We start from the raw sequence: 25,158 nt of genomic DNA, 5'->3' as shown, positions 1-25,158 counted from the left end.
GATAGAAGAAGTCAAAAATCAAGATATGTACAAGGTTTCCTTTCTCCCTAAAGATTGTAGTGTTCTTGTGCAAGCTGTCAGTAATCCTTCAGGTTTCTTGGCTTCTATCTCTGCCTCCTGTTACATAGCAGTGTCTTCTTTCTTGCTTCTGTGACTTCCAAATTCTCTTTTAAGGCCTCTAGTAATTAGGGTTAAGGCCCACTCTGTTTTAGTTGCCCACACCTTAACTGATAATATCATCTTCAAAAGGTCCTATTTACAAAGGGTTTATACCCATAAGAACACAGATTAAGATTAAGAAGATGTGTTTGGGGTGGGCCACGGTGGCTCAGCAGGCAAGAATGCTTGCCTGCCATGCCAGAGGACCCAGGTTCAATTCCCGGTGCCTGCCCATGTAAAAAAAAACGTGTGTTTGCTGGTGTACAAAATTCAGCCTACTACATGTAGTGGTAAGGTTCTCTATGTGGCACTCCAAGAAATGCCAAGGATTTTATTTTGGTAGGTTATAGCAAAAAAGAGTGGTGTTAATGCAACAAGAATTAGCTACCTTTTTACAATGATGATTTGAGCCCATATAGATAAAAGAATTAGAATGAAAATAGACAAACGTAGATTCAAGCTGCAATGGGATACACGGTTTTATTAGATGTGAAGTAGAATGGAAAATAATGGAATAGAGAATGCTAAATAGGAATCTAAAATTTTTAAACCAAGTTAAAAAATGTTTCTGAAATTCACAAAAATTAGTAAACTGTGGCTGGCAAGCTAGTTTAAGGAAATACTTTGTATCTTAACTAGGTTCAGTAGGATCTGAAAATAAGTCAAGAGAAGTAGAAGACATTAGAAATGTGGGTTGATTTTTGGGCAGGGGGTAGCAGAGAAAGGAGGCATAATAAAGATTCTGTTCATTTATTTATAAAATTGTGTAATTGTATCTCATCAAATATACTCTTCAATGATTTGTCATAGACCCATGAATGTAATTGAATAATATTGCTATTTTCAGAGAAACCATAGCTCTAAGAAAATGGAATTGGTATTACTATATAGAAGATAAGCATATAGAAAGTCTTATTAGTTCCTACTTAGAGATGACAGTTGAGATTAGAGGAATGGATGAGAAAGCTAGGAATATAAGCACAGCTGAAATCTCAAGTTTGAGAAGGCACAGGTATTTTGGATATTGCATTGATGGTTTTTATTTTCAATCTTGAGAAAAAAAAATGTGCTGTTCATACTGCTTCTGATGCAAACAGTCATGACAGACCACAAAGATTAACAGTTGATTCCAGGGGTATTTGACAACACTATCATATTTCTTAAAGTTCCATAATATTTTGCTCTCTGGGAGATTGGAGAACAAATCTATATGGATGCAAAAGGTTGTAGGCTAAAGCAAAGAATGTTAGGGATAAGCCATGGTAGCATTTCCATGGGAAATCACAGGTACCCATGTGTTCTAGTTTGCTAGCTGCCGGAATGCAACACAGCAGAGATGGATTGGCTTTTAATAAAAGGGGATTTATTTCGTTAGTTCTTCAGAGGAAAGGCAGCTAACTTTCATCTGAGGTTCTTTCTTACGTGGGAAGGCACAGGGTAGTCTCTACTGGCCTTCTCTCCAGGCCTCTGGGTTCCAGCAACTTTCCCCAGCGTGATATTTTTCTGCATCTCCAAAGGCCTGGGCTGAACTGTGAGTGCTGAGACGAGGTGTGCTGAGCTGCTAGGGCTGTGCTACCTTGAGCGCTCTCATTTAAGCACCAACCAATTAAATCAAACATCATTCATTGCAGCAGGCACGCCTCTTAGCTGACTGCAGATGTAATCAGCAACAGATGAGGCTCATGCACCATTGGCTCATGTCCACAGCAACAGAACTAGGTACCTTCACCTGGCCAAGTTGACAACTGAATTTAACTACCACACCATGGTTGAAACAAGAGTAACCAGAGGAACTGAAGAATTGGATAATGTAAAATATTAACATCAGCCACAGAAGGATTTTGAAAAAGAAGGGTGGTCAGTGAGGCCAAGCAGAACAGAAATATAGGTAAGATTGGCAAGTGAGGGAGAAAAAAATCTGTTGACTTTGGTGAAAAGGGGACTATTGGTGACTTTTTGAAGGGAAACTTAAATAGTGAACATTCAGGAAAGTATATGACTTCAAAAATCATGACGTTTTTGACCCTTGGAGCTAGCATTTTTTTTAATACACTCTTCCTTTGGGTGGTTATATCATAGATTTAGATGTTACCTAAAACTTGGAAAGTTGTACAGGAACCAGAGTCCAAAGGAGTGAATGATGACAAAATGAAACCATAACAAAAGTGGGACTAGAAAATATCCACAAAAGAGATGTGGCAAAATGGAGTTTTATCTTTAGAATAAAGACACCTAAATATACTTTTCGGTTCAATGAAGGTGCCAGTATGGAATGAAGTGAGGTGCACAAGAGATAGAAGATAGTAAAATGATTCAAGAGAACAGAGTGGGATAATGTCAAGATTATACTTTACTAAGTAAAAGGCTGGAAGATACAGAAACTTATTTCCTTCTTCTTCTTCTAGAGACAGAGGTTATAGTAAATGTAATAAGGAATCAATATGAAACTCAAAACTATGATGAAAGCTAGTTTTAGAGGATCAGTTCAAGAGATCTAGGACAAATTCCTATGAATTCATGCCTTTTTCTAACAACATTTATTGGTTTGAGAATGCAGATGGCAAGGGTTGCCTTTGCTCAAAGGGTACCAAGATGGAAATATCAATAGTGAGAAAATTATATGATGGCAGGTAACGCTTTATTTAATAGTTAACACCGGAGCTCAGGCTGGGATAGAAGGCAAATAAAGCATTACAAAAATAGAATAAAAAGATTTATAAGTAAATCACCTTCTTCCAAGCGCTGCCTTGTCCTACATGATATAGGTAGGACCCTACCTATAGTTCAAATCTTTTATCATGCCATTCCAGGCCTTGCTACATTCCATGCATGTGAACCTTCTGAGAGCTTCTAAAACATGCCAGGCTCCTAGGTATCTGCACTGACTGTTGCTTTATCATGAATGCTCTCTTCTGATATTTGTGTACTTGGCTTCTTCTTGTGATCCAGGTCTCTTTCCTAACTACCCTTATCTACAAGTAGCTCTGCAAGCCCTATTTCATTACCTATCAAATCACCTTGTATACTTTCTTCATAACCCTTAACATAATGTATGAATATGTATATGTTTGTTTTAGGCTTGTTTGATTTTCCTGTTTAATGATTACCTTTTGCACTAGATTGTAAGCTCAGTGAGGCTAGAGATGATGTAGATTGAGCTTCAGTTGTTATGCCAGGCCCATAGCAGATCCTCATTAAATAAACTATAAATGAAGGGATAGGAAGTGATGGAGGGAAATTCTGTGTAACCAGAGGATGAAAGTAACAGGCAGAGAAAGCAGGCAGAAGGTAGGCTTCTGCCTTACACAGAATTCTTCACAATGATATACATGCAGAGCAGTTTTAAGTAATGTCTAAATCTAAAATATGGCCACCCAACGGGGAAAGATGTAGAATAGAGATGAAAAAAGAAAAATGCTGACTTCAAAGATTAGAAGGGTCTTGACACTAAAATGATCCCAGGGCGGTGAAACGGTGGCTCAGTGGCAGAGTTCTCACCTGCCATGCCGGAGGCCCAGGTTCGATGCCTTGCTCATGTAAAAAAAAAAAATGATCCCAGGGATTGGAAAGAAGTGATGAAACTACTGAGCAAGATAGACAAACTCAAACTGATGTTGTATTAATTTATCCTGTCCAATTGCTGTTCACCTATTTGTTCAAGTAAATTATTAATTATAGACACAAAGCGACAGATGCAAATTCCATTTACTTCATTATCTGTGTACCATCTGTAACAAAGCAAGTTTGTAAAACATTATTATGGACCACTAATTTTATTTTGTCTTTCATCACTGCTGTCATCATTAGCTTCTGTCTTTTCTTCATCACCATCACCCTCACTTTCTTTAGTAGAAGCGTTTGTTTTCAGCACTCACAAATCTGCTGAATGCTGCATTAAACACAGTTTTTTATGTCTACATTATTGTCCATCTTTTCTTTTTCTCTATTCCTGCCTTTATCTTCCTTATCCCTGTGCAATCCCAATTTTAGCTGGAGGGTATTGAATTAATCGTCCTTAGACATAATGAATAGTGAATGTTCAGCTGAAGTTAACATCTTTTTTAAAAAGCACAATAGCCCGTAAGTTTTCACTGGCCATATGCTTTTTTTTTTCCTTTGGTGAAACCACTACCCAAAATAAGTGGGAAAACAAGTTTAAGTGGCCGAGTTTCAACATCTGAAGGATGGGCAAAATGATTTCTTAATGTGACAGTTGGTATTGTTCATTTTTATTATTGCACAAAGTATCTTCCCTTCAGACCAAAACAGAGATACAAATTGTGTATGGCTAGAAACTAATGGTATGCATGCTTCAAAGCTTTTAGTCTATGCCCTAATTGTCCCTTGGTAGTTAAAAAAACAGTTCTTATTCAAACCAAACCTCATTATAAGGAAAAATGTCCTTGCTTTTAATTTTTCAGTAAAACACCTGTTATATTCTTCCCCTTTGTTCAGTAGGAAAACTCTTTAATTCACCCTCAATTAAAATATATATATATAAAGTAAAAGGCAGAGAGTAATTACATTTCTGGGAGAAAATAATGTACCTGTCAATTGTTTTTTATTCCAATGGCCTTCCATGGTATTTTCTCACGACAGCAGCACAGATTCCAAAATTGTTTCTGTGAGGCCTCACACAGAGTAAGGTACTTTGAACAGAGTATTTTATTGAAATCTAACACTCCATGATTAAAATATTGGGATTTTATTTACCTTCTATCCCACTCATCACTCTAAATGAATGCACATTCCCTTTTCTTTATTTATTCCCCTATACTCCAAAAGAGCCATCTGTTATTTCCTTTATGAAAAAATAAAACCTACAATTAGTGTCTTGTTCATTTTTTTCTTTCTCAAAAAAAAAAGAGGCTTATTATGCAAATACTCGGCAATTTGGTTTCAAATACTCTTTGTAGTGTGATGAGCAATTTTCCTTAATACAAACCCAGCTTTTTGGCCAGGACTTGCAAGTAGATATTTTAAAAGAGAACTTTCATGTGACATTTTTTACATTCCTCTCATGTAAACTTTTCAAATGCATATTTAAAGTAGAATTATCATTACTAATTGAGTTGTAGAGGAAAAAAAAAGTCTGTTAATACATTTTATCCTGAAAATGAAGCCTGAAATAATCCCAAAACCCATTTCACCTTAAATTTTATCATTTTCTTTGCTTTAAGAAGTAGCCTTCACCAACTGCCACTCTCAGTATATCAGAGGAAAAAAATGCTTTCTGTGGCTTTTTCTGAAAGCTGAGTGAGAGTGATAGCAGTTTACCTGAAAGCACAATCTGTTGTTTGATTGTTGCTGCTCCTCGGGAACCAAACGATAGCATGACCTAATTCATGCAAGTATTGGCTAATGTCAGATGCTTGAAACTGTATTTTTGTTAACAAGAAGAGCATCTACGGTGCTAAGTGTCGATGGAACTGAAGTAGAAATTGTGATATTTTTACTATCATAAGAAATAACAGTACCCTACACAGAATCAGAAATTCTGTGCCTTAACACTGATCCTGCTACTCACTAGTTCTGTGACTCATGGCAATCATATCACTCAACCTTTTTGCCCTGGTTTTATGGCTGTAATACTAACTCTTTAGACTGCTTTGTGCTGTTATAATGAGGTTCAAACACCAGAACATATTGCTTTTGCAGGGGTTGTAGAAACACATTTAATGGAGACATCAAGATGTAGCAGAGGTTCTCAAGAGTTTCCTATTTCCTGGGGTAGCTTCACCTGGGGATGTCTGTACAAATGCAGGTTCCTAAGATCTGCTTTCTAGACCTGGTTATGTAGGAGTAGGGCCAGGAAAATTATACTCATAGCAACCATGCCAAGTAATACTTATGCACATGAGAAATACTCACTATTAATATAAAATTAAATATCTAATTTACTTAACAGTAACGTTAGTTTGACATTAGATATTAACTTTAGATATTGATTGTTAATTAAATTAGATATTTGATTAGTTTTGTGCATTTGTTGGTTTGTATGTATTTATATGTGTGCTTAAGTGTTTCAGTGAAGCATCTGGTTTAATCTAGTATTAACCTGATGTAAGCAGTTTAATACTAGATTAAGTAATACTTAATCTAAGTACATTCTTATCTGCCTCTCCTTATAACTACATTATTATATTCATTTAGAAAGTTTACTGAAATATACAGTAAGTGAAACCAAAATGTTTCCCCCTTATGGATTCTGATGGGCCCACATTAATAGTAATAATTTAGATTTCCGGCTTTTTCTATGATGCAGAAAATCTAACCCCCAAAGAAGTCTCCCCAGATGTTTTGGAAAGTGGCTGGGTATTTCATATGTACCCATAAACCAGTGTCCCAGTTGCAGTCGCCCTGGGTCCTCTAAGGTGTCCTTCCTTCCTTCCAGGTTTCTGTCCCCATGTTGAGGTTCTCTGCTCTCTGAGGCACTAGACAGGACCCCACCCCTGCCACCACTGCCTGATACCACCTGAGAATGTCAGTGTCCTTGCTAAAGGTGACACTTCTCAGTGCTCTCTAAGCCGCCAGTCCTTAAAATGCTGGACTCGTGGTGGGCTCAGCAAGGAAATGTAGAACCTGGCGCTCATCCCTGCTCTGTCTCATCTGGTTGCCTGGAGTAGCTGGGGAAGGCGGGAGTGGAGGACTTAGGCAGCTTAGATCCTATCAGGAAAAGGAGTGCAGCTTCTTCCCCCAAAGACTCAAAACGCACACACACACACACACACACAGAAACACACACACCACACCAACAAAGAGTCCTTCAAGGTAGGGTGTCTTCCCAGATTATTCCTTCTGTTTGGCCTTGGATCACTGCTTTCTTCAAGCATGTGCCCACACTGGCCTTCTCTTCCTTTGCTCAAGGAGTAAAACATTAGACCTCACATAAGACCCCCGCTGGATCCAGTGATTCCATATACTCCATCAAAACACCCCATAATTGTGACTAATCTTTAGCTTAACTGAACTCGACACCACTGAATTAGTAGTAGAGGATAAAAGTGGTTATTGTCCTCCCAAATGGCTTTCAAATAATAATAACAAAAAGTCAAATAGTGCTACAAGGTCAATGTTGAAAGTCAGCAGTTTTTACCAACCCCCCTCTCCCTTCCCTGACCCATTGTCACTGCCCAAACCAATCGCTTTCAACTTTTAAGCAATTTCTTGTATTTAATTCCATGTAGTGATATGCGTATGGTCAACTCTTAATTTTTCAGCTTTACACATCATGGGCTGATCTCCAGCTGTGAACAAAAGGAATGGAACTTTCACGCCTTTCCCATATTCACCCCCTTACAGAAGGTCACCCCCATATTCCAAAATAGTCACGTGATTTCTATTTATATCAATGTTTTATGTTTACATTGCTGTGATTATGTAACAGTTCTCAGCTGTGCTGTGTAGTAAATATGACTTTCTGGTGCATATCTGTGCTTTACCTCAAATTACTTTTTTCTTTTCACATTGTTTTGTTTTCTGTATATCTTTTACTAATTTGATCTTCATTTCTCTCCTGGAAAGACACACATCCTGTCAATGTTTCTTAAGCTCATTAGGTGTCCTATAATTACATCTTCTAGGACAGCCTTTATTGGGAATATTCCTTCACTATCATTTTGGATTTTCTACTTGAATGGGAAACCCTGGTAGTTAGATTCAGTTGTCAACTTGGCCAGGTGAATGTGCCTAGTTCTGTTGCTGTGGACATGAGCCAATGGTACGTGAACCTCATCTGTTGCTGATTACATCTGAGGTCGGCTAGGAGGCCTGCCTGCTGCAATGAATGATGTTTGACTTGATTGGCTGGTGCTTAAATGCAACGTAGCACAGCCCAAGCGGCTCAGCATACCTCATCTCAGCAAAGCAGCTCAGCCCAGGCCTTTGGAGATACAGAAAGGAATAACCCTGGGGAAAGTTGTTGGAACCCAGAGGCCTGGAGAAAAGTCCAGCAGAGACCATCCTGTGCCTTCCCACATAAGAAAGAACCTCAGATGAAAGTTAGCTGCCTTTCCTCTGAAGAACTAATGAAATAAATCCCCTTTTATTAAAAGCCATTACATCTCCGGTGTGTTGCATTCTGGCAGCTGGCAAACTAGAACACCTAATTTCCTGGATTCAGTGTACTCAAAGCTACTCCCTCCGTCTCCTTTTGTTTTGTTTTAAGTGAGCGCATCTAACAAAGGAAGGAAGCATGGAAGGTAAAATCTGAAAGACCTGGCATGTCTGAACATGTCTTTGTTGTATCAAAGTTGGTTGAACTTTGCTGAACATAGAATTCTAGCTTATAAAATAAGCAACAAAAAACATAACTGTCCCTCAGAATTTTGGTCACAGCTCCACTTAGGAGAAAGAACTGGAGGGTGATCCAGGATGATCCTAATTTTTATCATACATAAATGTACCTAATGCTACTGTTTTCCCAGATTATTTCTCTTTCCCTTGTGTCTAGTATCCCACAAGTCAGAAACCTTTTGGTTTACCTTTTCCTGAGGGTGGAACTGAGAAGAGGTTCTGAAATCTAAATGCTTCTTGTTACTTTATAACAATATTACTGAACTCAGCCCTTCTTCCCTTCCCCCTTCCCCAAATACTGAGGCCTGTGGTACTAGCCAACAGTACCTGTGCATTTCAGGGTATTCACTTGTGATGTAAAATAGGTTCCTTGGCAAATTTCTGTTTGCTGTCAATTACCACTAACCAACCACTTCTTACTTTTATGATTCTATTCTTATTGCCTCTTCTCTGTCATTGTCTGCCTTTTAATTAATTCCTTTACTATCAGTATAGTATATTTAAAGGAAGTGAAAATAAATGTATTCAATCTGCCATGCCATCTTGACCAGAAGCTCACCATTGTTTTATGTCCTCAATACTTTGTTATAAAAAATTTCAAAACTACTTAAGATGTTAATGAACACTCTTATACCCTTCACACTGGTAATGATCATTAATAAATTGCCATATATGTGTATGCTCACCATTTCTCTCTCCTGCCTCCTTTCTCTCTACACATGCACATATAAATATATACATATACACAGCAATAATGGATGACTTAAGTTTGGGTCACCATGTTCCATCTGCAAATAACTGCATTTGTATAGATTATTTCCCTTCCAAAAATAAAGATCAAAGTGTAAAAAGCCACAATGTAAGTTTGCATTCAACTTCTATTTAGTTAGCAGTAAATAAAATCTAAGACTGTCCATATTACAGAAGGGAAAATATTGCTGTTAATTTTATAAGCAATCATTCAGTGACATCTTCATTTTAACAGATGCATAGTCTTTGTTTTTCGTTGAATTTCATTTGAATTAAATTATTTTAAGAACATAAGTTACTATAATATCTTCATTTTTAATCGATTCTATTGAGTAAAAGTACATTTTCAGAATCATTATCAGGACCATTAGTACAGTACAAATAACTATAATTGTAAATATTTTTGTGGTGAAGTGATAGCATTGTATCTGTGTATTACAGGAAGCTCTGATCATGGCAAGCATGGACCATCCACACCTCGTCCGGTTATTGGGTGTGTGTCTGAGCCCAACCATCCAGCTTGTGACACAGCTGATGCCCCATGGCTGCCTGTTAGATTATGTCCACGAACACAAGGATAACATTGGGTCGCAGCTGCTGCTTAACTGGTGTGTTCAGATAGCAAAGGTGAGTGCTCATCACTTCACGTGGAAATGACATTTCTGGGTTTCTCTCTCTCCTAATCTAGAACAGTTTGAATGTGGGCAACATGTCAAATGTTTCAGCATATTTCAGTAAATATATTATATTTAAAATATATAAGGAGCTATGAAATACAAACAACAGAAGAAACACAAAATATATTTATGTAGTTTTGAGTTATTGTATTATGCTGGTCCAGTTGTATTGGCAGATGTCAAAACAAATAGCTTACTGGTCGGGGAGAAATGGTTATACTGGATTTGTTTGCTTTGATATAGTCTAGTTACCAAAATGAACAAAAATTTTTAAAAAATGAAAGTTTAACTGAATTCCATTTTTAGAGGATTTTCTTAAAAGAGCCTATATGTTTAATTCTCAGTATTACAAATAATCAAATTCTAAGTATTTTCCTAGATGTTTTAACAGTTATGAATGAATGCTTTTTGGTTTAATGTGTGATCTTTTCTGGTCTATCATGAGGGCTCAGGTATGTAATACACCTAAGGGAACTTTCTAGATCTCACAACCAGAAATGATATGGGGAGGGGACCCTGTGGTGAATTAGAGAACAGCTACTTTAATTCCAGGGGACTGTGGCTTTTGGGAATATTACCAGAGTTGTCTGATGTTCCGGTTTTTCAAGAGGGGCCAGAATTCTGGGTTTTTATGTGAATTTCCCAAATGTAAATCTTGGGTCAAACTTTTGAAGCAGTATACGGGCAGCCAAATGATTCGGCAGCGTGCAAACTCTGATATACATTTTTAATATTCAAAGAAAATGCTTATGTTTTCAAAACCAGCTCTCTTCATTGAAAATTTTCTTTTTAAGAAGTGTGTTAAATTCACTGCTTTGACTGTTAGTTGAAGTAGTTCTTATACAACCTGATGTTTTGTAAATTCTATAAGTATTTTTATCTTTGCATTGCATACTATAAATACCAGAATATTAATGAGATTGTTTTGGCCTGTTTCTTTTTACAATCTGAGAATCAATAAAAGTATGTTCTCAAAAGAGAAATTTGAGCTAACTCTTAAAATGCACTCCCCCCCCAAAATTATTTGTAGTAAAAGCCCGGTTTAGTTCTATGTACCCTAAGTCTCAAAATCATCTCCTTATGGACCATTTATTATAATTTTGTGAATATTAAGTGATAAGCTCACAACAGAGAGGATTTTTTATAGTAATGAAATTTTAAGATGCGGTTCTTCAAAAGTTGCTTTTTTTTAACTCTAAGAACTTCTATAATTTATAAGGTGAGTAAATATGCAATAGAAATTCTAAAATCATCAGAGGACATAAATGAAAATTAAGCTAGACTTCAAATATCTTCGCTCTCTATATACTTCCTTCAGTGCGCCTCACTACTTGGGTTTTGCCCTTGGTGGTCACTTACATTAATGTATCAGTTATGTGAGAGTTTCCTCACCATCTATACGGTTTTACCCTTTTACTTTTGCTAATGCCATTCCCTCTAATCAGAGTCTTTACTCCCGGCCTCTTGATTCACACAGTATGTTCTTCAACCATCCTCATTGGGCTGCTTCCGTTTATGTAGCCTTCCCTGGTCAATCTCCTCTCTAAGCAGAAGTAGGCACTTCCTCTTGGGTATTCGTTTTAGTTGTTGGTGTCTTGAACATATTTTACTTAAATGTTATGCTATTTGTTTGTATATTTCTTTGACTATATGGCAAGCTTATCTAGTCATCAATGTTTGATAAACCTTTTTGAGTACCTACCCCGTCCCAGGAACGATGCTAACTAAGGTCTTTTGGTTAAGCGACATGGACATTGTTCTCACTTTACATGTAATGGGGTAGACAGATAGTCAACAAATTAACCAGTTAAGTATAAGGCTAAACACTACAGTTCAGATTTTGAAGGAAAATGATTATAAGGGATACTTAAGGCTCCACCGAGTCCTGAGGCAGAAGGTGTTGGCTGTGAGATGAATATTTTTGGCAGAGGAGAGAGCATACAGGAACCTATAGATGAGTGACTGTATACTTTATTGTCCAAATGGAACAATTTAGGGAGTGAAAGGGGGCTGGTTTACTGGTTATGCACAATAACACACAAAGTTCCTAAGCAGATGAACACAGGTATTATCTCCGTGTAGCAAGACAAGTTTGGATTTTATTATAAGTACAGTAGTGAGTTACTGAAATATTTTATCTTGAAAGTGACATAATGTACTGTTTTAAAGAAATCATACCAATTTATTTTGCAGGTAAGATTGAGAGGATGGAAATGAAGATATAAGTTAGGTATCTTGGGGCAATGGAAATAAAAGTAAATGGAATCAAGGCATAGTTTTGACAAAAAAAAATTAAAGCATTCTGTGGTAGAGTAACTGTCGGTGAAGAGAGAGTGGCAGATGTTTCTGCCATTTCCTGAGGTAGTGAAGACTAAGGAATAAGTATGTCTGCAGGGGAAAATCAAATGTTCAGTTCTAGACAGGGCAAGCTGGAGCAGTTTACAGGACATAAAACTGGCGGTGCCAGTTAGGCAGTTAGGGCTAGGGACATAAATTTGGGAGTAGTATATCTGTGAGATATTTAAGTATATAGGAAGAGATGGAATTACCTAGGGACCACTAGGTCTGATTCATATTTATTCCTAGCACCTAAAATTTGGTCTTATGTTAATACCCATTCAATAAATATTTAGCCAATATTTTTAACTCAGCTAAAGATAATAAAAAGTCTACTCTTAGATAGTCCTTCCTTCATCTTTTTTTTCCTACTTTGAGGGCAGAATCATGTAGGGAAAAGAGCAGTAGGGTCAGCAAGGCCATATTTACACATCAACCTCTCTGAATTTTAATTTCTCAATATAGAGAGTTGAATAATGATTATTACATTTTTTCTCATCTGCATCATGGATATAATCATATCTAGTAGTATTTGGATGAATAATGGCCCACAAAAATGCTCTAATCTTTGGAACCTTTGAATATGTTACCCTCTGTGGTAAAAGGGATTTTGCAATGGGATTAAATTAAGGATTTTGAGTTGGGAAGTTGTATTATTCGAGTAGGTCCAGTGTGATTACCCAGGTCCTCGTGTGTGAGAAATAGTAGGATTAACGTGAAAGAGATGTAAAGATTGAAGCAGAGTTTAAAGTGATGTGCTTTGAAGATGGAGGAAGGGGCCATGTGCTGAGGATTGTAGACAGCCCCTAAAAGCTCAAAAAGTGCAAGGAAACAGGTTTTTCCCTAGAACCTCCAAAGGAACTAAGGCCTTCCACCACCTTGATTTTAGTACAATGAAACTAATTTCAAACTTCTGTCCTCCAGAATTGCAAGAGAATAAATTTCTGTTTGTTTTTTAAGCCACCAAATTTGTGATAATATGTTACAGCAGCAAATAGCAAACTAATCCATTATTATATTAGTCAAGGTTCTCCAGAGCTGATAGGATATATTCCAGTATATATCTTATCTATCTATCTATCTATCCATCTATCTATCTATCATCTATCTGTTTTGTTAACAGATTTATTATAGAAATTGTGTCACACAGCTATGGGAATTGGCAAGTCCAGACTAGGTAGGGCAGCTGCAAGCTTGAAATGCCAACGAAGGTGAAGTTATATTCTCCAGGAGAAGCTAGATGGCTGAACTTCCTTGTGATTTCTGAAATCCTCAGCTCTTACTTTAAGAGCATCTGATTAGATGAGGAGACTCTCTTCATTCCTGAGAACAATATCTTTGTTGATTGTGGATGTAGGTGCAATCAACTGACTGGTCATATAAATCCATCTACAAAATACCCTCATAGAAATAATCAAGCCACTGCTTACTTGACCAGATAACTGAGCACAATAGCCTAGCCAAGGTGATGCATGAAAATAACCATCACAACTAATTCATAGGAATTTGTGAAGATTAAATAAAATAGTCCATATGCATTTCCTTGATCAACTCCTAGAACTTTGGGGTATTTAAAAATGGTCTCCTTCTTCTTAACTATGGGTTAAAACCTATGAAACAGAATTGTTTTAGAACTGTCTGTAAATTATGAATAGTATTGTTTTTAGTAAAGATAAGTATTTTATAAATATCTTCTACTTCAGTAACTTAGAGGTTTATTTTTCTTTGTTTTTAATTTTCACCAATAGAGTCTCATGGGTGTTAAATGAGATATTATCCGAATTGCTCCAATACCTAATTTTATTTTGGCTGCCTCCTTTTTTTACGTTGACAAAGTTGAGGGGTGTGCATATAATACTGTGAGATAACCAGTTTCTCTTGGTGTTATAGCATACTTGTGGAAATCTTAACTGTATGTAGATGAAATAATAATTGTAGCTAAAATTATCAAGCACTTATTCAGGGTGACACATTCTATATATTTTTATGCATGATTTAATTTGTTTTACCACAAAGCTATGAAATAGGTACCATCATTAGTTCTATTTCACACATTAAAAAAAAGTGAATCACAGAAAATTTTAAGTAACTTGCTTAAATTCACACTGCTAGTAACTACATATTGAAACTACCAGTCCTTATAGTCTTCATGTATTAAGGAAGAAAGTATTTTAAAAATATTTTCATCCATTTTCCAGTTTTCTTTCATTCTTCTATTGGCGTATGATGCTACGTAGTTGACTGTAATGGAAAACACAAATTTAAATACCAAAATTGTTTGCTTCTTATAGGCAGCCATCTTCACTTGCATATGCTGCATTTGGAACTTGATTTAATTTTGGAAGCAGAGCGTAACATATTATTACTTAACATTCGTATAATACCATATGGCTTCCTGGTGCTTTATGAATCCAGGATGGAAGAATTCCCTTCTTAACAGTTGTTTTTGTTTGTTTGTTTATTTGTTTTAAGAAAAATGAACAGATTCTGAAAACTAGATGTGAGCTTCAAGCAAAGGAACTTCATCATGAGTAAATTGATAATGATTGAATCCATACTTAGATCGAGCGTATATTACCTACCTGGAATCTGCTTGGTGCTTTAAGCTTGAGGTTCATTGTCCTGTTTAGTCTTTACTGAAACTCTATAGGAATATCCCAATATTTGTCACAGGTTGTAAATGAGGATAGTGGGACTTTAAGTCCTAAAGGGCCACATCAATATGTCGAATCACCTGGATTCGATTCCAGGTAACTCTGACACTGCAGCTAGCTCTCTTTCACTTTCACTCCTTCCTCTGGGTACACCTGTGCATCATAGCAGCTTAAAGGGCTATGCCTTCCCCCATGGGCACTTCTGAACTGGAGATGGAAGCATGAAATCTTATCTTTAGCACTGACTCATCATTAGTATAATAGGGAAAAATATTATATCATGAATAATCATTTTTATGGTCTTTGTGAAACCATGTTTTACCATCAGTATTTATGTTCCATTTCCAGGAAAATATACTACTGAAAACATGTATGTTTTACTTATAAATGATATAGCAAGCTCAAGACAGTTCTGCAAACTACTATACAGTTTAAATGAGCTCTCCAAAGATTCTGATCACACATGACACTGTAAATTAAGAATTTAAAATGTAGTCTGTGTTAAACACATCCACTCTAGAACCAGACTGCCTTCAATTCCCAGCTCCACACATATTAGCTATTTCTCCTCAGATAAGTTAATCTCTCTGAGCCCTTGAAAATGAGGATAATAATAATCTCTATTTCATGGATAATTGTGAGCTTAAGGCAACATTTATAATCTAATAAGAACACTGCTTAGCACAGAGTAAAATTATAGACTATGTGTTATTTTGGACAATATTAGAGATGAGTACAATTAAGGAGAGGCATAACATATATGGTTAGAACATCCAACGATGTCATTTGGAAAGTACTTGATTTTTAAATCCCAGATATAAAAGATTTACTCTGTTCTTACACCATGAAGGGGTGGGGACTATGTGGAACAGAGAAAAGGAAATCATATGTTTAATATGTAAAATTTCTAACCTTTGGAAGAAAGAACTTAAGTCTCTAATTCTCATCTGCTTTCCTACATGGGTTCCTAGGAGGCGGTTCTACAGTGTGATCTTATCATGAACTCCAATTTTCATGTTAGTGAATTGGATTATTTGTAATATTGAAATGTGTGAAATCACCAGAAAACTGGCAAAGAACTTTGATCTGGAGTAATTCTTTGAATAAGGTAGTTCATTACTGAAGTGGAGTAAAAAAGAATTCTATCATTTCAGTTTCAAGCTAAAAAAAGGTTAATATTTGTTTGATTAACTGTTATTGCACAACTTTCAACTCCTGACTCATTACAAAGAAACTATTATTTGTAGCTATTTTAAACTATATTTGCAAAGGATATATATATACTGTGTATAGGCCACTATTAATTTTCAAAATCCTAAAACCTTCAGCAGAGCTTGAGTGTGAATTTTTTTTTTTTTTTTTTTTTTTTTGGTGCCCTACTTTACTTTATTGTCGGATTTTCTTCTGCTGCTCATAATTGATTTGCAGTTTGATTCCAAGGGCTTTCTTTTTCAGTGTTTTACCTCTAAAGGAGATGATTCTAAAAATATGCATTAGTGGTCAATTGTACCCTTAAAAATGACCCATAGCCTGCCTGCTTATGTTGCAAATAGACCCAACCTTCAAGTTCTTCTGTAAGGAAATGGAAATCAAAGATTGTCCAAGATTTTAATAAATTAAAATTAATCCTGTATATTTGACCAACGATTATTTAGATGCTGTCTGTGAATAAAGACTCAGGAATAGTATTTTTGCAGATTCAATAAGGCCTTTAAAAAACTTGCATTATCTCAAAGGACAGTATGATTTTAGGTCAGTTTGTAGATTTTCTTAATTAAACTTTTGTATTAGCTTTCATTTCTCACTCTAATTTGTTCCATGATTATTTTCCCTTGTCCATTTAATATACCTAAATGGACCTAATGAGAATTCTGTTGTAGAAACCTGACTTTTGTAGTTCATTGAGAGGTATCTGTGGACACTATTTTCCTTTATAATCGGTGACAATGTGGGATTTAGTGGGAGGGACAAAAAGAAGAGAAGAACCTCAGTTCAAAAACGCAGTCCACAAATTTTGGAAGGAAAACAGATTCCTGTGTTAAGTCATGATTTCCTTTTCCGTACACACATGTGAAGTCTTAAGGCTAGAACGTGTTACATAAGCAAAGCTTTCCTTTCCTTTCTTCTTTCTTTCCTCTTTTCCATTTTTCACTAGTGTCGCTGCACAGAATGACAGGAAACTGTAAATTCTGTTCAATCCAGCCATTTTTTTCTATGGGAATAAAAGAGTTGAATCAAGTTGTTTGGTACTAGTAAAAAGGATGAACTGGGTGCTGAAATTTCTGATTTATTTCTAGTCAGGACAAGACTCTGTAGATGTGGCTTCAGTCACATACACACATGTACAAACTGTAAAATTAAAATTTAATAAATAAATAAGTAAATCATCTGGAGAAGAGACAGAACACTCTAAAAATATAAAATTGTCACTTATTACAATTAGGAAAGGAATATCTATAGATAATGTGCAATAATAATCCGAATGTCACTGCTTGATTTTGTGACTGCAATTGATTTTTTATCACTTTCTTCTTAATTTCATAGGTATTCCTCAAACTATACCCTTTGAAATGTATTAAAGAATGACGCTTAATCTTGTTTAGAAGTTTGCAAATACTAATTGACAGAATAGGATCTATGGGTATGTTTTGACTCCAGAAAGCATTATAAAGGTGGAATGAAAATAAGTATTGGAATTATCAGCCACAGTATTAGTGGCGTAGCTAAGCCCCAATTGTTGAAATTCCACAATTCAAATTTTAAAAGAAAGCTTATTTTTTATGGTCATCTAACCACTTTTGGGGAGAGACAAGGATGAAAGTTAGCTTATTATCTATTACTGCTGTCACTTTTAAATGCATTGTGTTCTGACGAATTGTCATTAGACTTTTAACAAAGTCAGTGGCGTGGAGCTGACTTAATAAGTACGTTCCTCAGAGTCACACTGCAAAGGAGTGCCAGGATGTACAACTGAACTCAGCATTATAGATAGTTCACTGATTGCCTCATGGAAATTCACTGCCCAATTGTTCTTCCTAAAGAAACAGTTGTATGAGTGAGTTACTGCAAATTTTTTGTCCATTTCTTAATCAGAGACATGAAAATTGTGTCCTAGAGGACAGATATCGGTGGTGTTTGTCTAACCAGGAGGGATTGATTCATTTAATCATTTAAAGAATTTATTGACTTATGATGTAGCAGGTACAATGTCAGACTCTAGGGAGTCAAGAAAGAATGAAATAGAAAAAAAATCTTTCTATCACAGTTCATGTATTCCACTAGGGAAGACAGACAATAACCACGTAAATGAAATACATTGAATTTGTGAAAGATGGTACCATACAGCAGTTATGAGGGCAGGATTTGGAAAGAAGCAGAACTGGGTTCCAGTTCTAACTTTACCACTTACCATCTGTAATGACAAGCAAATCCCATGATGTCTATAGATCTATCTCCTAATCTATAAAATGGACATAGGTTGAGTATTCTTGTGAAGGTTAAATGAGATCATGCGTCAGTTTTGCACAATTGCTGTCAAGCTTCAGTGCTTAAGACATGTAGTTATTATATTAAGCAAAAATAATACACTGTTTATTATGATTAAAGTTCATTAATTGATACCACTTAAAAATAGCATAATATAGCAGAAAGAACCTGAACCACAGAAAAATACAATCTTGGTTTTAATCTTGGATCAAGATTTTGTGAATTTCTAGTCAGACTCCTCTGCTGCAAAATGAAAATAATTGTATAGAATGCAACAGACCTTATTAGATACAATGAAATAAATCCAGTGTTTAACCAAATGATTAGGAGCAACTGATGTTAATCTGAAAATTTAGACATAAGTTTCTATAAAACAGGAATGCATATATGTATGTAGCTATATTGCCTGTATGTGTATATATACATAGACAATATATGTGTATATACGCACATGTATATATGCATATATATTGTTCATTAATACTCATTTATTGTTGTAGTCATAATATAACAAATATCCATTGAGAAGCTATTCTGTATATTATGGTGAAAGAACTTGGACTTTGGAATTAGAAAGATCTGGTTTGTGAAACTTTGGCTGCTGTCTTAAATGATCTGAGTTCCCTCACTGAAAAATTAGGAATAATTAACATCTACCTCATAGGATTGTTGTAACAATAAAAATAAAATGTTTCAAGATCTTAGCATGTTGCCTTCCACATAATAATTGCTTAGTAAATATTGGCTTTCTTTTATAAATCACGCAGAGCATGCTTTCAAGGCTATTCATTTCAGAAAAGGATTGCTTTACCTTCACACAAATAAAGGGTTAATCTGTGGCCCCCCCACCCCGTTAACAAAAGATAAAACTGTTCAAGAGAAAGTTTTTAGCCTTTATCTCATGTTAAACAGAATAAAATTTAGTCTCAAATACCAAATTCAAGGAAAATCACACACTTTTTTCCTAAATTAAAATTGTTCTAGTTTGGTGCTCACTTCGCAGCACATATACTAAAATTGGAACGATACAAAGATTAGCGTGGCCCCTGTGCAAGGATGACATACAAATTTGTGATGCACTCCATATTTAAAAGAAAAATTGTTCCAGTTGGTGCTCATAAATCAGAGTTGGTCAAAAATTCCATTTTAATCCTTGGGGTTCCCATAAAGATTCTCCTAGTGATGTAGAAGTGTCTAAAGGAGCTTACTTAACGCTTGGCAGACCCACTTTCCCCACCTTTATCGTTAGCACATAAAGGAGCTGTTCAGTTTCATAGCAGCAGAATTCGCCAGCCTGTCTACAGCTTCCGATTCATTGTCTTTCCATTTTATTTGGTGTGTAATGTAGGTGCTCCTGAATCTGCGTTCAGCTGGGGGTCTGCTGGGTGGCTCTCGGATCTTGGCTGGGCTCCTTCTCATGTCAGAGGTTTGGCTAGCTGTCAACAGACCCAATAAGCAGGGACTACTGGGATGACTTTGCTCTGCAGCGTGTGACTAGTCCCAGCCTGCTAGTCCCGCCGAGTTCCTGCAAGTCCTTGTCTCATGGTATCCAGTCTCCCAGGGCCTGGGCATCCAACCACACAACATGCCTGAGAGAGCAGAGGCACAGATCTCCAAATCCACCCCCAGCCCTGTCTAGGAACAATTTCCAGTGGTCTTTCTTCCCTCTTCAGTCTTAAAGCTTTTATTCACCATGTTGTAGAGTTCAGCATCTTCCACCTTCCACCCTCATCTATACTGACAAAAAAGCAAAGCTGAAGGGGTCCTTATTTCCTAAGCAGGGTGCTTCGAAATAGCAATTTTATGTCCTATAGGACAAAAACCCTTAACACTCTTTCAGGATGGGAAGCCCAGACTAGAAACAGAGATTTTCTTATTTATTCCAGAGCAAGAAAAAAACACACAAATTGCCACCTTAATAAATCATTTTGCTATATATATGTATGTACAGCAGGAAAAGAAAGCAATAGAGAAACCACATGGTGAGAACCCATGCTAGAAATGTTTCATTGTTGGAGGTTGTGAATCTTAAAAAAAGCTAGTTTCAGTGTCTCTTAAAATGTTGGAACAACACAGAACCCCAGAGATCATATTGTTCAATGGCTTTTTTTTTTAAGCCAAGAAAGTGTTTCTTCATGTGAAATCTTTACTTAAATACCTAAATAAATAAAACTGAATGACAGCGGCAGCAGAATGGGGATTGAGAGGGCTTCATGGACCCCCTTTAGGGTCCCTAGATCCTTAGAGAACAGCTTTAGACCCACCTGACATGATTGTGTTGAAGGTGGGGAAACTGAAACCTCAACAAGTGACAGAGTGTTCCTGTGGCCACATTGCTTCTTAGTTACTCAACCAGGACATGAATCCATATAGGAGACTGTCACATCACCTCTCCTCTACACTTCTGGACCCCTTATTTGTAATTTAGTAAAAAGAAACTGTTATAGTAATAGAAGTGGTCTTAAAGATGAGGTCATATAACCTACCCCAATAGAATTTCAAATGAGAGGCAGCTAGCTTATTTTTACTTCCATGTACTTTTTATGCTTTTCAGTTTACTTTCCAAGTTTTTTTAAAAATCTCCCTTTTTCACCGATTGTTTTCCCTCAATCATCTTTGTATCAGATTGTCTAATAACACTGCAACCTCCCAAATTGGTGATAAAGCACCTGGCTAAATTTGAATTGTGTTTATCCCCTCCATGAAACAACTCCATGCTTTTGATTTATGTACCAAGTTCTCATTGCCTTAAAGGAGGACAATGTGTAAGGGGTACTAAGGGATAAGAGAGAATCTCGATTGTACCGGATTAAAATGGAGTTTGTTGGCAGTTTCTAGAGCACAGGTCCCAGAATTGCACTAAGCCTTAATTATTTCCTGGGGTTTGCATGAAATATTAAGGTCTTTCACTTAGAGAAGTCATTTAGTTTTTTTCTTGTCTAACCTATAAAATAGCAACCTTTGCTTTGCTTTGCCTGTGGCTTTGTTTGGCATGCTGAGCAACTCTAATTCAGTTTTGTAAGTTACTCCATTCTATAAATGGCAAAGGTTTTCATTCAGCTACCAGCATATCCAGAAAGTAAGGATTTAATTTCTTCTGAGTGAATTTATGCTTTAGCTAGAATTTTTTTTTTTGGTATGCTGTATAGTAGCTAGTACTTTTAATATACCTTTTTTTTGATGGAAGGGTGAAAGCTATGCAACGCAAATGGATTAAATTGTACTTCATGTCTGTAACTTTGTAAAGTGTTCACAATTGCAACTATTAGTCCTAACTGTGTGAGGCTTGGTATTGTAGCAGAGTTTAGCACAGTGATTTTCTGAAGTGCAAGGACTGGCATATCTACTTTATTGCTCCCCTATGGCTTTTGTTTCTAAACTGAAGAGGTCTCAAGTGTTGCAGTGTTTCTCTGAGGAAGCTGTGATGTATATTCGTGATCTTAAAGAGGCAGTGTGCAATGCCATTTTCCCCACAGATTTCAAGATGCTTTCAGTAATTCAGAGAGGTAGTACTTCCATTTTGCTCCAGATACAAGAAACGAAAGATAAAAAGATCAACTGACTTGCCCAGAAACAGAAAGTCCATAGTGGGGCTGAAGACAAAACATAAATTTATTTTCCATCTGACCAATTAGATTTCCAGGTAGTAATTTTTGTTTAACTTTTCATTTTTGAAATAATTGTAGATTCATAGGAAGTCGCAAAAAATTTACAGAGAAGTTCCACTTACCCTTCACACATACCCCATAATGATAAAATCTTGCATAACCAGAGTCTAATACCACAACCAGAAAATTGACATAGGTGCCATCCACAGAGCTTATTCAGATTTTACCAGTTTTACACATATTTATTTGTGTGTGTATGTGTATGTTTCTTAGTTTTGTGCAATTAAGTCATGTGTCCTTGTTTGTATAACAACTACAAAAATCAAAACATACAACAATTTTATCATCACAAGGATCCCTCACATCACCCCTATATAATCACACCCACACCTTACTTCTTTATTTCTAATTGTACATAGTTCTTGTCATGATCAATAGCTAATGACTTAATTTGTCTTAATATCTTTTTAACTTGGTGTGTTTTGTGCATTATGGTGGACATATAATTCTCTGAAAATTGAATTTTATTCTAGCACCAGTAATTTGAGTCTCAAATCAGAGGATTTCTTTTATAAATTTTCACTAAAAGTATCTTTAACAGTGGCTATAAAGAAAAGAGACTTGATTGTGTATAGCATGTGATCTAGGAAGAACGCAATAGTTCAAAAGGTAGTGTTAGATCCTCTTACAATGACTTAGTGGGAATGCATGCATTCATAAATCTGCACCCTCTGAATACTAAAGGAAAATGGCATAGCAGGTTACTGGCTAAAGAACAGGGATAGCCTAATCAAACCCAGAAAGCATCAAGTCAGGAAGGAAGAAAATCAGGTTAATCATGACGATATGCTGCAAATGAATGAGAACAGTAGTTAAACCTTATGCCAATCCTAAGCTTACTGAACATTTTATGACAGTACATTTAAACTGAAAAGTTTTAAAATATAGGTTTCTAGAGAACCTATAGCCAGCCCCTTCCTGGGTGTGGAGCCAGCCCGTGCTTCCATTGTGGGTTCCTGGCCTTTTTCCAAAAAGATCAGAGTAACCCCTAAGCTCACTGTGGTGCCAATCTATACGGTGGAAGCATGAAAGACTAAAAAAGGAAACGCATCTCTGATCTCTGACTCACTCTCCCAGAATTTGTCCTGAAGACAGAAAAGCAGCTTGCACACAGCTAAGAGGAGTATAAGAAGAAATTGACTGCCTGCAGAAAGTCATAGAGACTTAGAAGTACCCCGAAGATGGTGAGTCTATTTCAAAGAGAGTAGAGAGAGCATTTGAACCCTTGTTCCTACATTCCTCAAGCTAAAACAAGCACAAACCCAGAAAAAGAAGCAGGCTCCTTCTTTTTATCTGAGGGTTCAGATAAGACCAAGAAGACCCTGTACTTCTCCACCCTGGGCTGATCTTCTTGAAAGGAAAGCTAATAGTCTCAGAAGGAAACCACTAGCCAAAGCAGACCCAGTTTGCAAATACTGTGAAAGGTGCCTTTTGCTTTCATTTGTTTCTTTTTTGTTAGATCCTGGCACTCAAGAAAATCTGTGTCGTATTACTAGGTGAATACAAATATGAATAACAGACAGCTCAGGGATTAAATTTCAAATTTAACACTTTAAAATGTTAAAATGTACAGTGTGCAAAAAATATGGCATGACAAAAGAAAGAAACAGGAAGTAATGGCTAATCCAAAGGAACAAGATAAAAATCCAGAAACTGCCAATGAACTGGACCAGATTTTGGATATGACAACCGAAGACCTTTTAAAAATGACACTAAGTATGCCCAAGAAGATAAAGGAAAATTCAGAGAAGGGATTAAACATATGAGGAAAACAATATCAATGAATTAAAATACAAGAATCTCTTTGAGTCCCTCAATAGGAATTAACAGAAATAGCAGAGTTGGAGAAGACAAGAAAATATTTGAAAAATTCCCTAGAGGTTTGTTTCAGTATCAGATTGGAGCCAGCTGAAGAAAGAGTCAGTGATCTCAAAAACAAGAAATAGAAATGATTCAAGCTGGGTAGCAGAAAGGAAAAACAATTGTAAAAAGTGAACAGAGATTAAGAGACCTATGGGGTGCCATCAAGCATACCAGTTTGCATTATGAGAATACTAAAGGAGCAGAAGTAATACTGAAGGAAATAATGGTAAAAACTCCCCAAATTTAACAATATACATGAATATGGGCATCCGATCAGCCCGATGAACCCCAAGCAGGATAAACTCAAAGAGAACCACAACAGACACATAATACTCAAATTTCTGATGCCAAAGACAAAGAGAAATTTGTGAAAGCTGCAAGAGAAAAACTACAAATAATATACAAGGAAGCCCCAATAAGATTTTTCATCAGAAACCATGGAGGCAAGAAGACAGTGGGACCAAATATTTAAAATTGCTGAAAGAAAATTGCCAACCGAGAATTTTATATCTGGCAAAACTTTCTTTCAAAAATGAGGGAGAGCTAAGCCATTTCCAGAAAACAAAAGCTGAGGGAATTCATCACTACTGGACTTGTTCCACAAGCAATGCTAAAAGGAGTTCTTTCAGACTAAAAGGAAAGGATATTAGACAGTGGATCAAAGAGGCATAAGGAAATAAAGATCTCCAGAAAAGTTAACCATATGGGTAATTAATTATAAATGCCAGTGCTGTAGTATTATGGTTTTTTGTATGTAAATCAAATTTTTACTTCTTACCCATTCTAAAATTCCAAGACATAAAAAAAGTAATGCTAAGTCTATGGGTTAGGGCATACAATGAATAAGGATATCATTTGTAAGATGTGCAGCAAAAAAGTGGGGGAACAGAAGGATACAGGAACAGTGTATATGTATGCTTTTGGAGTTAAGTTGGTACAAATCAAATGTGATTCTTAAGTTTTAGCCCCATAGTAACTAAAAAGAAAATACATAAAAAAAATTCAGGAAGAAATGAGAAGGTCTCAAAATAATGCAATACTAAAAATCAAATAAATATGAAATTAGGCATTAATGGAAGAATTGAGGGTCAAAAAAGATATAAGACTTAAAAAAAATAGCAAAATGTCAGAAGACAGAAGTACATTATCACTAGTGACTTTAAATATAAATGGATTAAACTCTCTATTCAAAAGCAGATGTTGGCAGAATGGATAAAACAGTATGTCTCAACCATAATCATAAGGATAAACATGCTGTTTTTTTATTTT

The 25,158-nt window shown here is 36.2% G+C and overlaps 1 protein-coding gene and 1 non-coding gene across 8 annotated transcripts in view; both read left to right on the top strand.

Moving 5' to 3' along the window:
• The window catches only part of ERBB4 (erb-b2 receptor tyrosine kinase 4), a 1,077,155-nt gene that overhangs the window by 879,503 nt on the left and 172,494 nt on the right, over positions 1–25,158 (top strand). For all 7 annotated transcript variants that reach the window (XM_077154990.1, XM_077154989.1, XM_077154987.1 and 4 more), the window contains one exon: positions 9,646–9,831. In XM_077154990.1, the coding sequence (XP_077011105.1) occupies positions 9,646–9,831 (186 nt within the window). The remainder of the gene's footprint in view (positions 1–9,645; positions 9,832–25,158) is intronic.
• LOC143678466 (U6 spliceosomal RNA) lies at positions 19,347–19,449 on the top strand. The gene has a single exon (XR_013173274.1). It is a non-coding gene; the product is annotated as a U6 spliceosomal RNA (small nuclear RNA).

This window comes from Tamandua tetradactyla, chromosome 3 (genome assembly GCF_023851605.1).
Source record: "Tamandua tetradactyla isolate mTamTet1 chromosome 3, mTamTet1.pri, whole genome shotgun sequence".
NCBI lineage: Eukaryota > Metazoa > Chordata > Mammalia > Pilosa > Myrmecophagidae > Tamandua > Tamandua tetradactyla.
The sequence above is the reverse complement of the archived record's forward strand: the minus strand, read 5'-3'. Positions and strand labels throughout refer to the sequence as shown.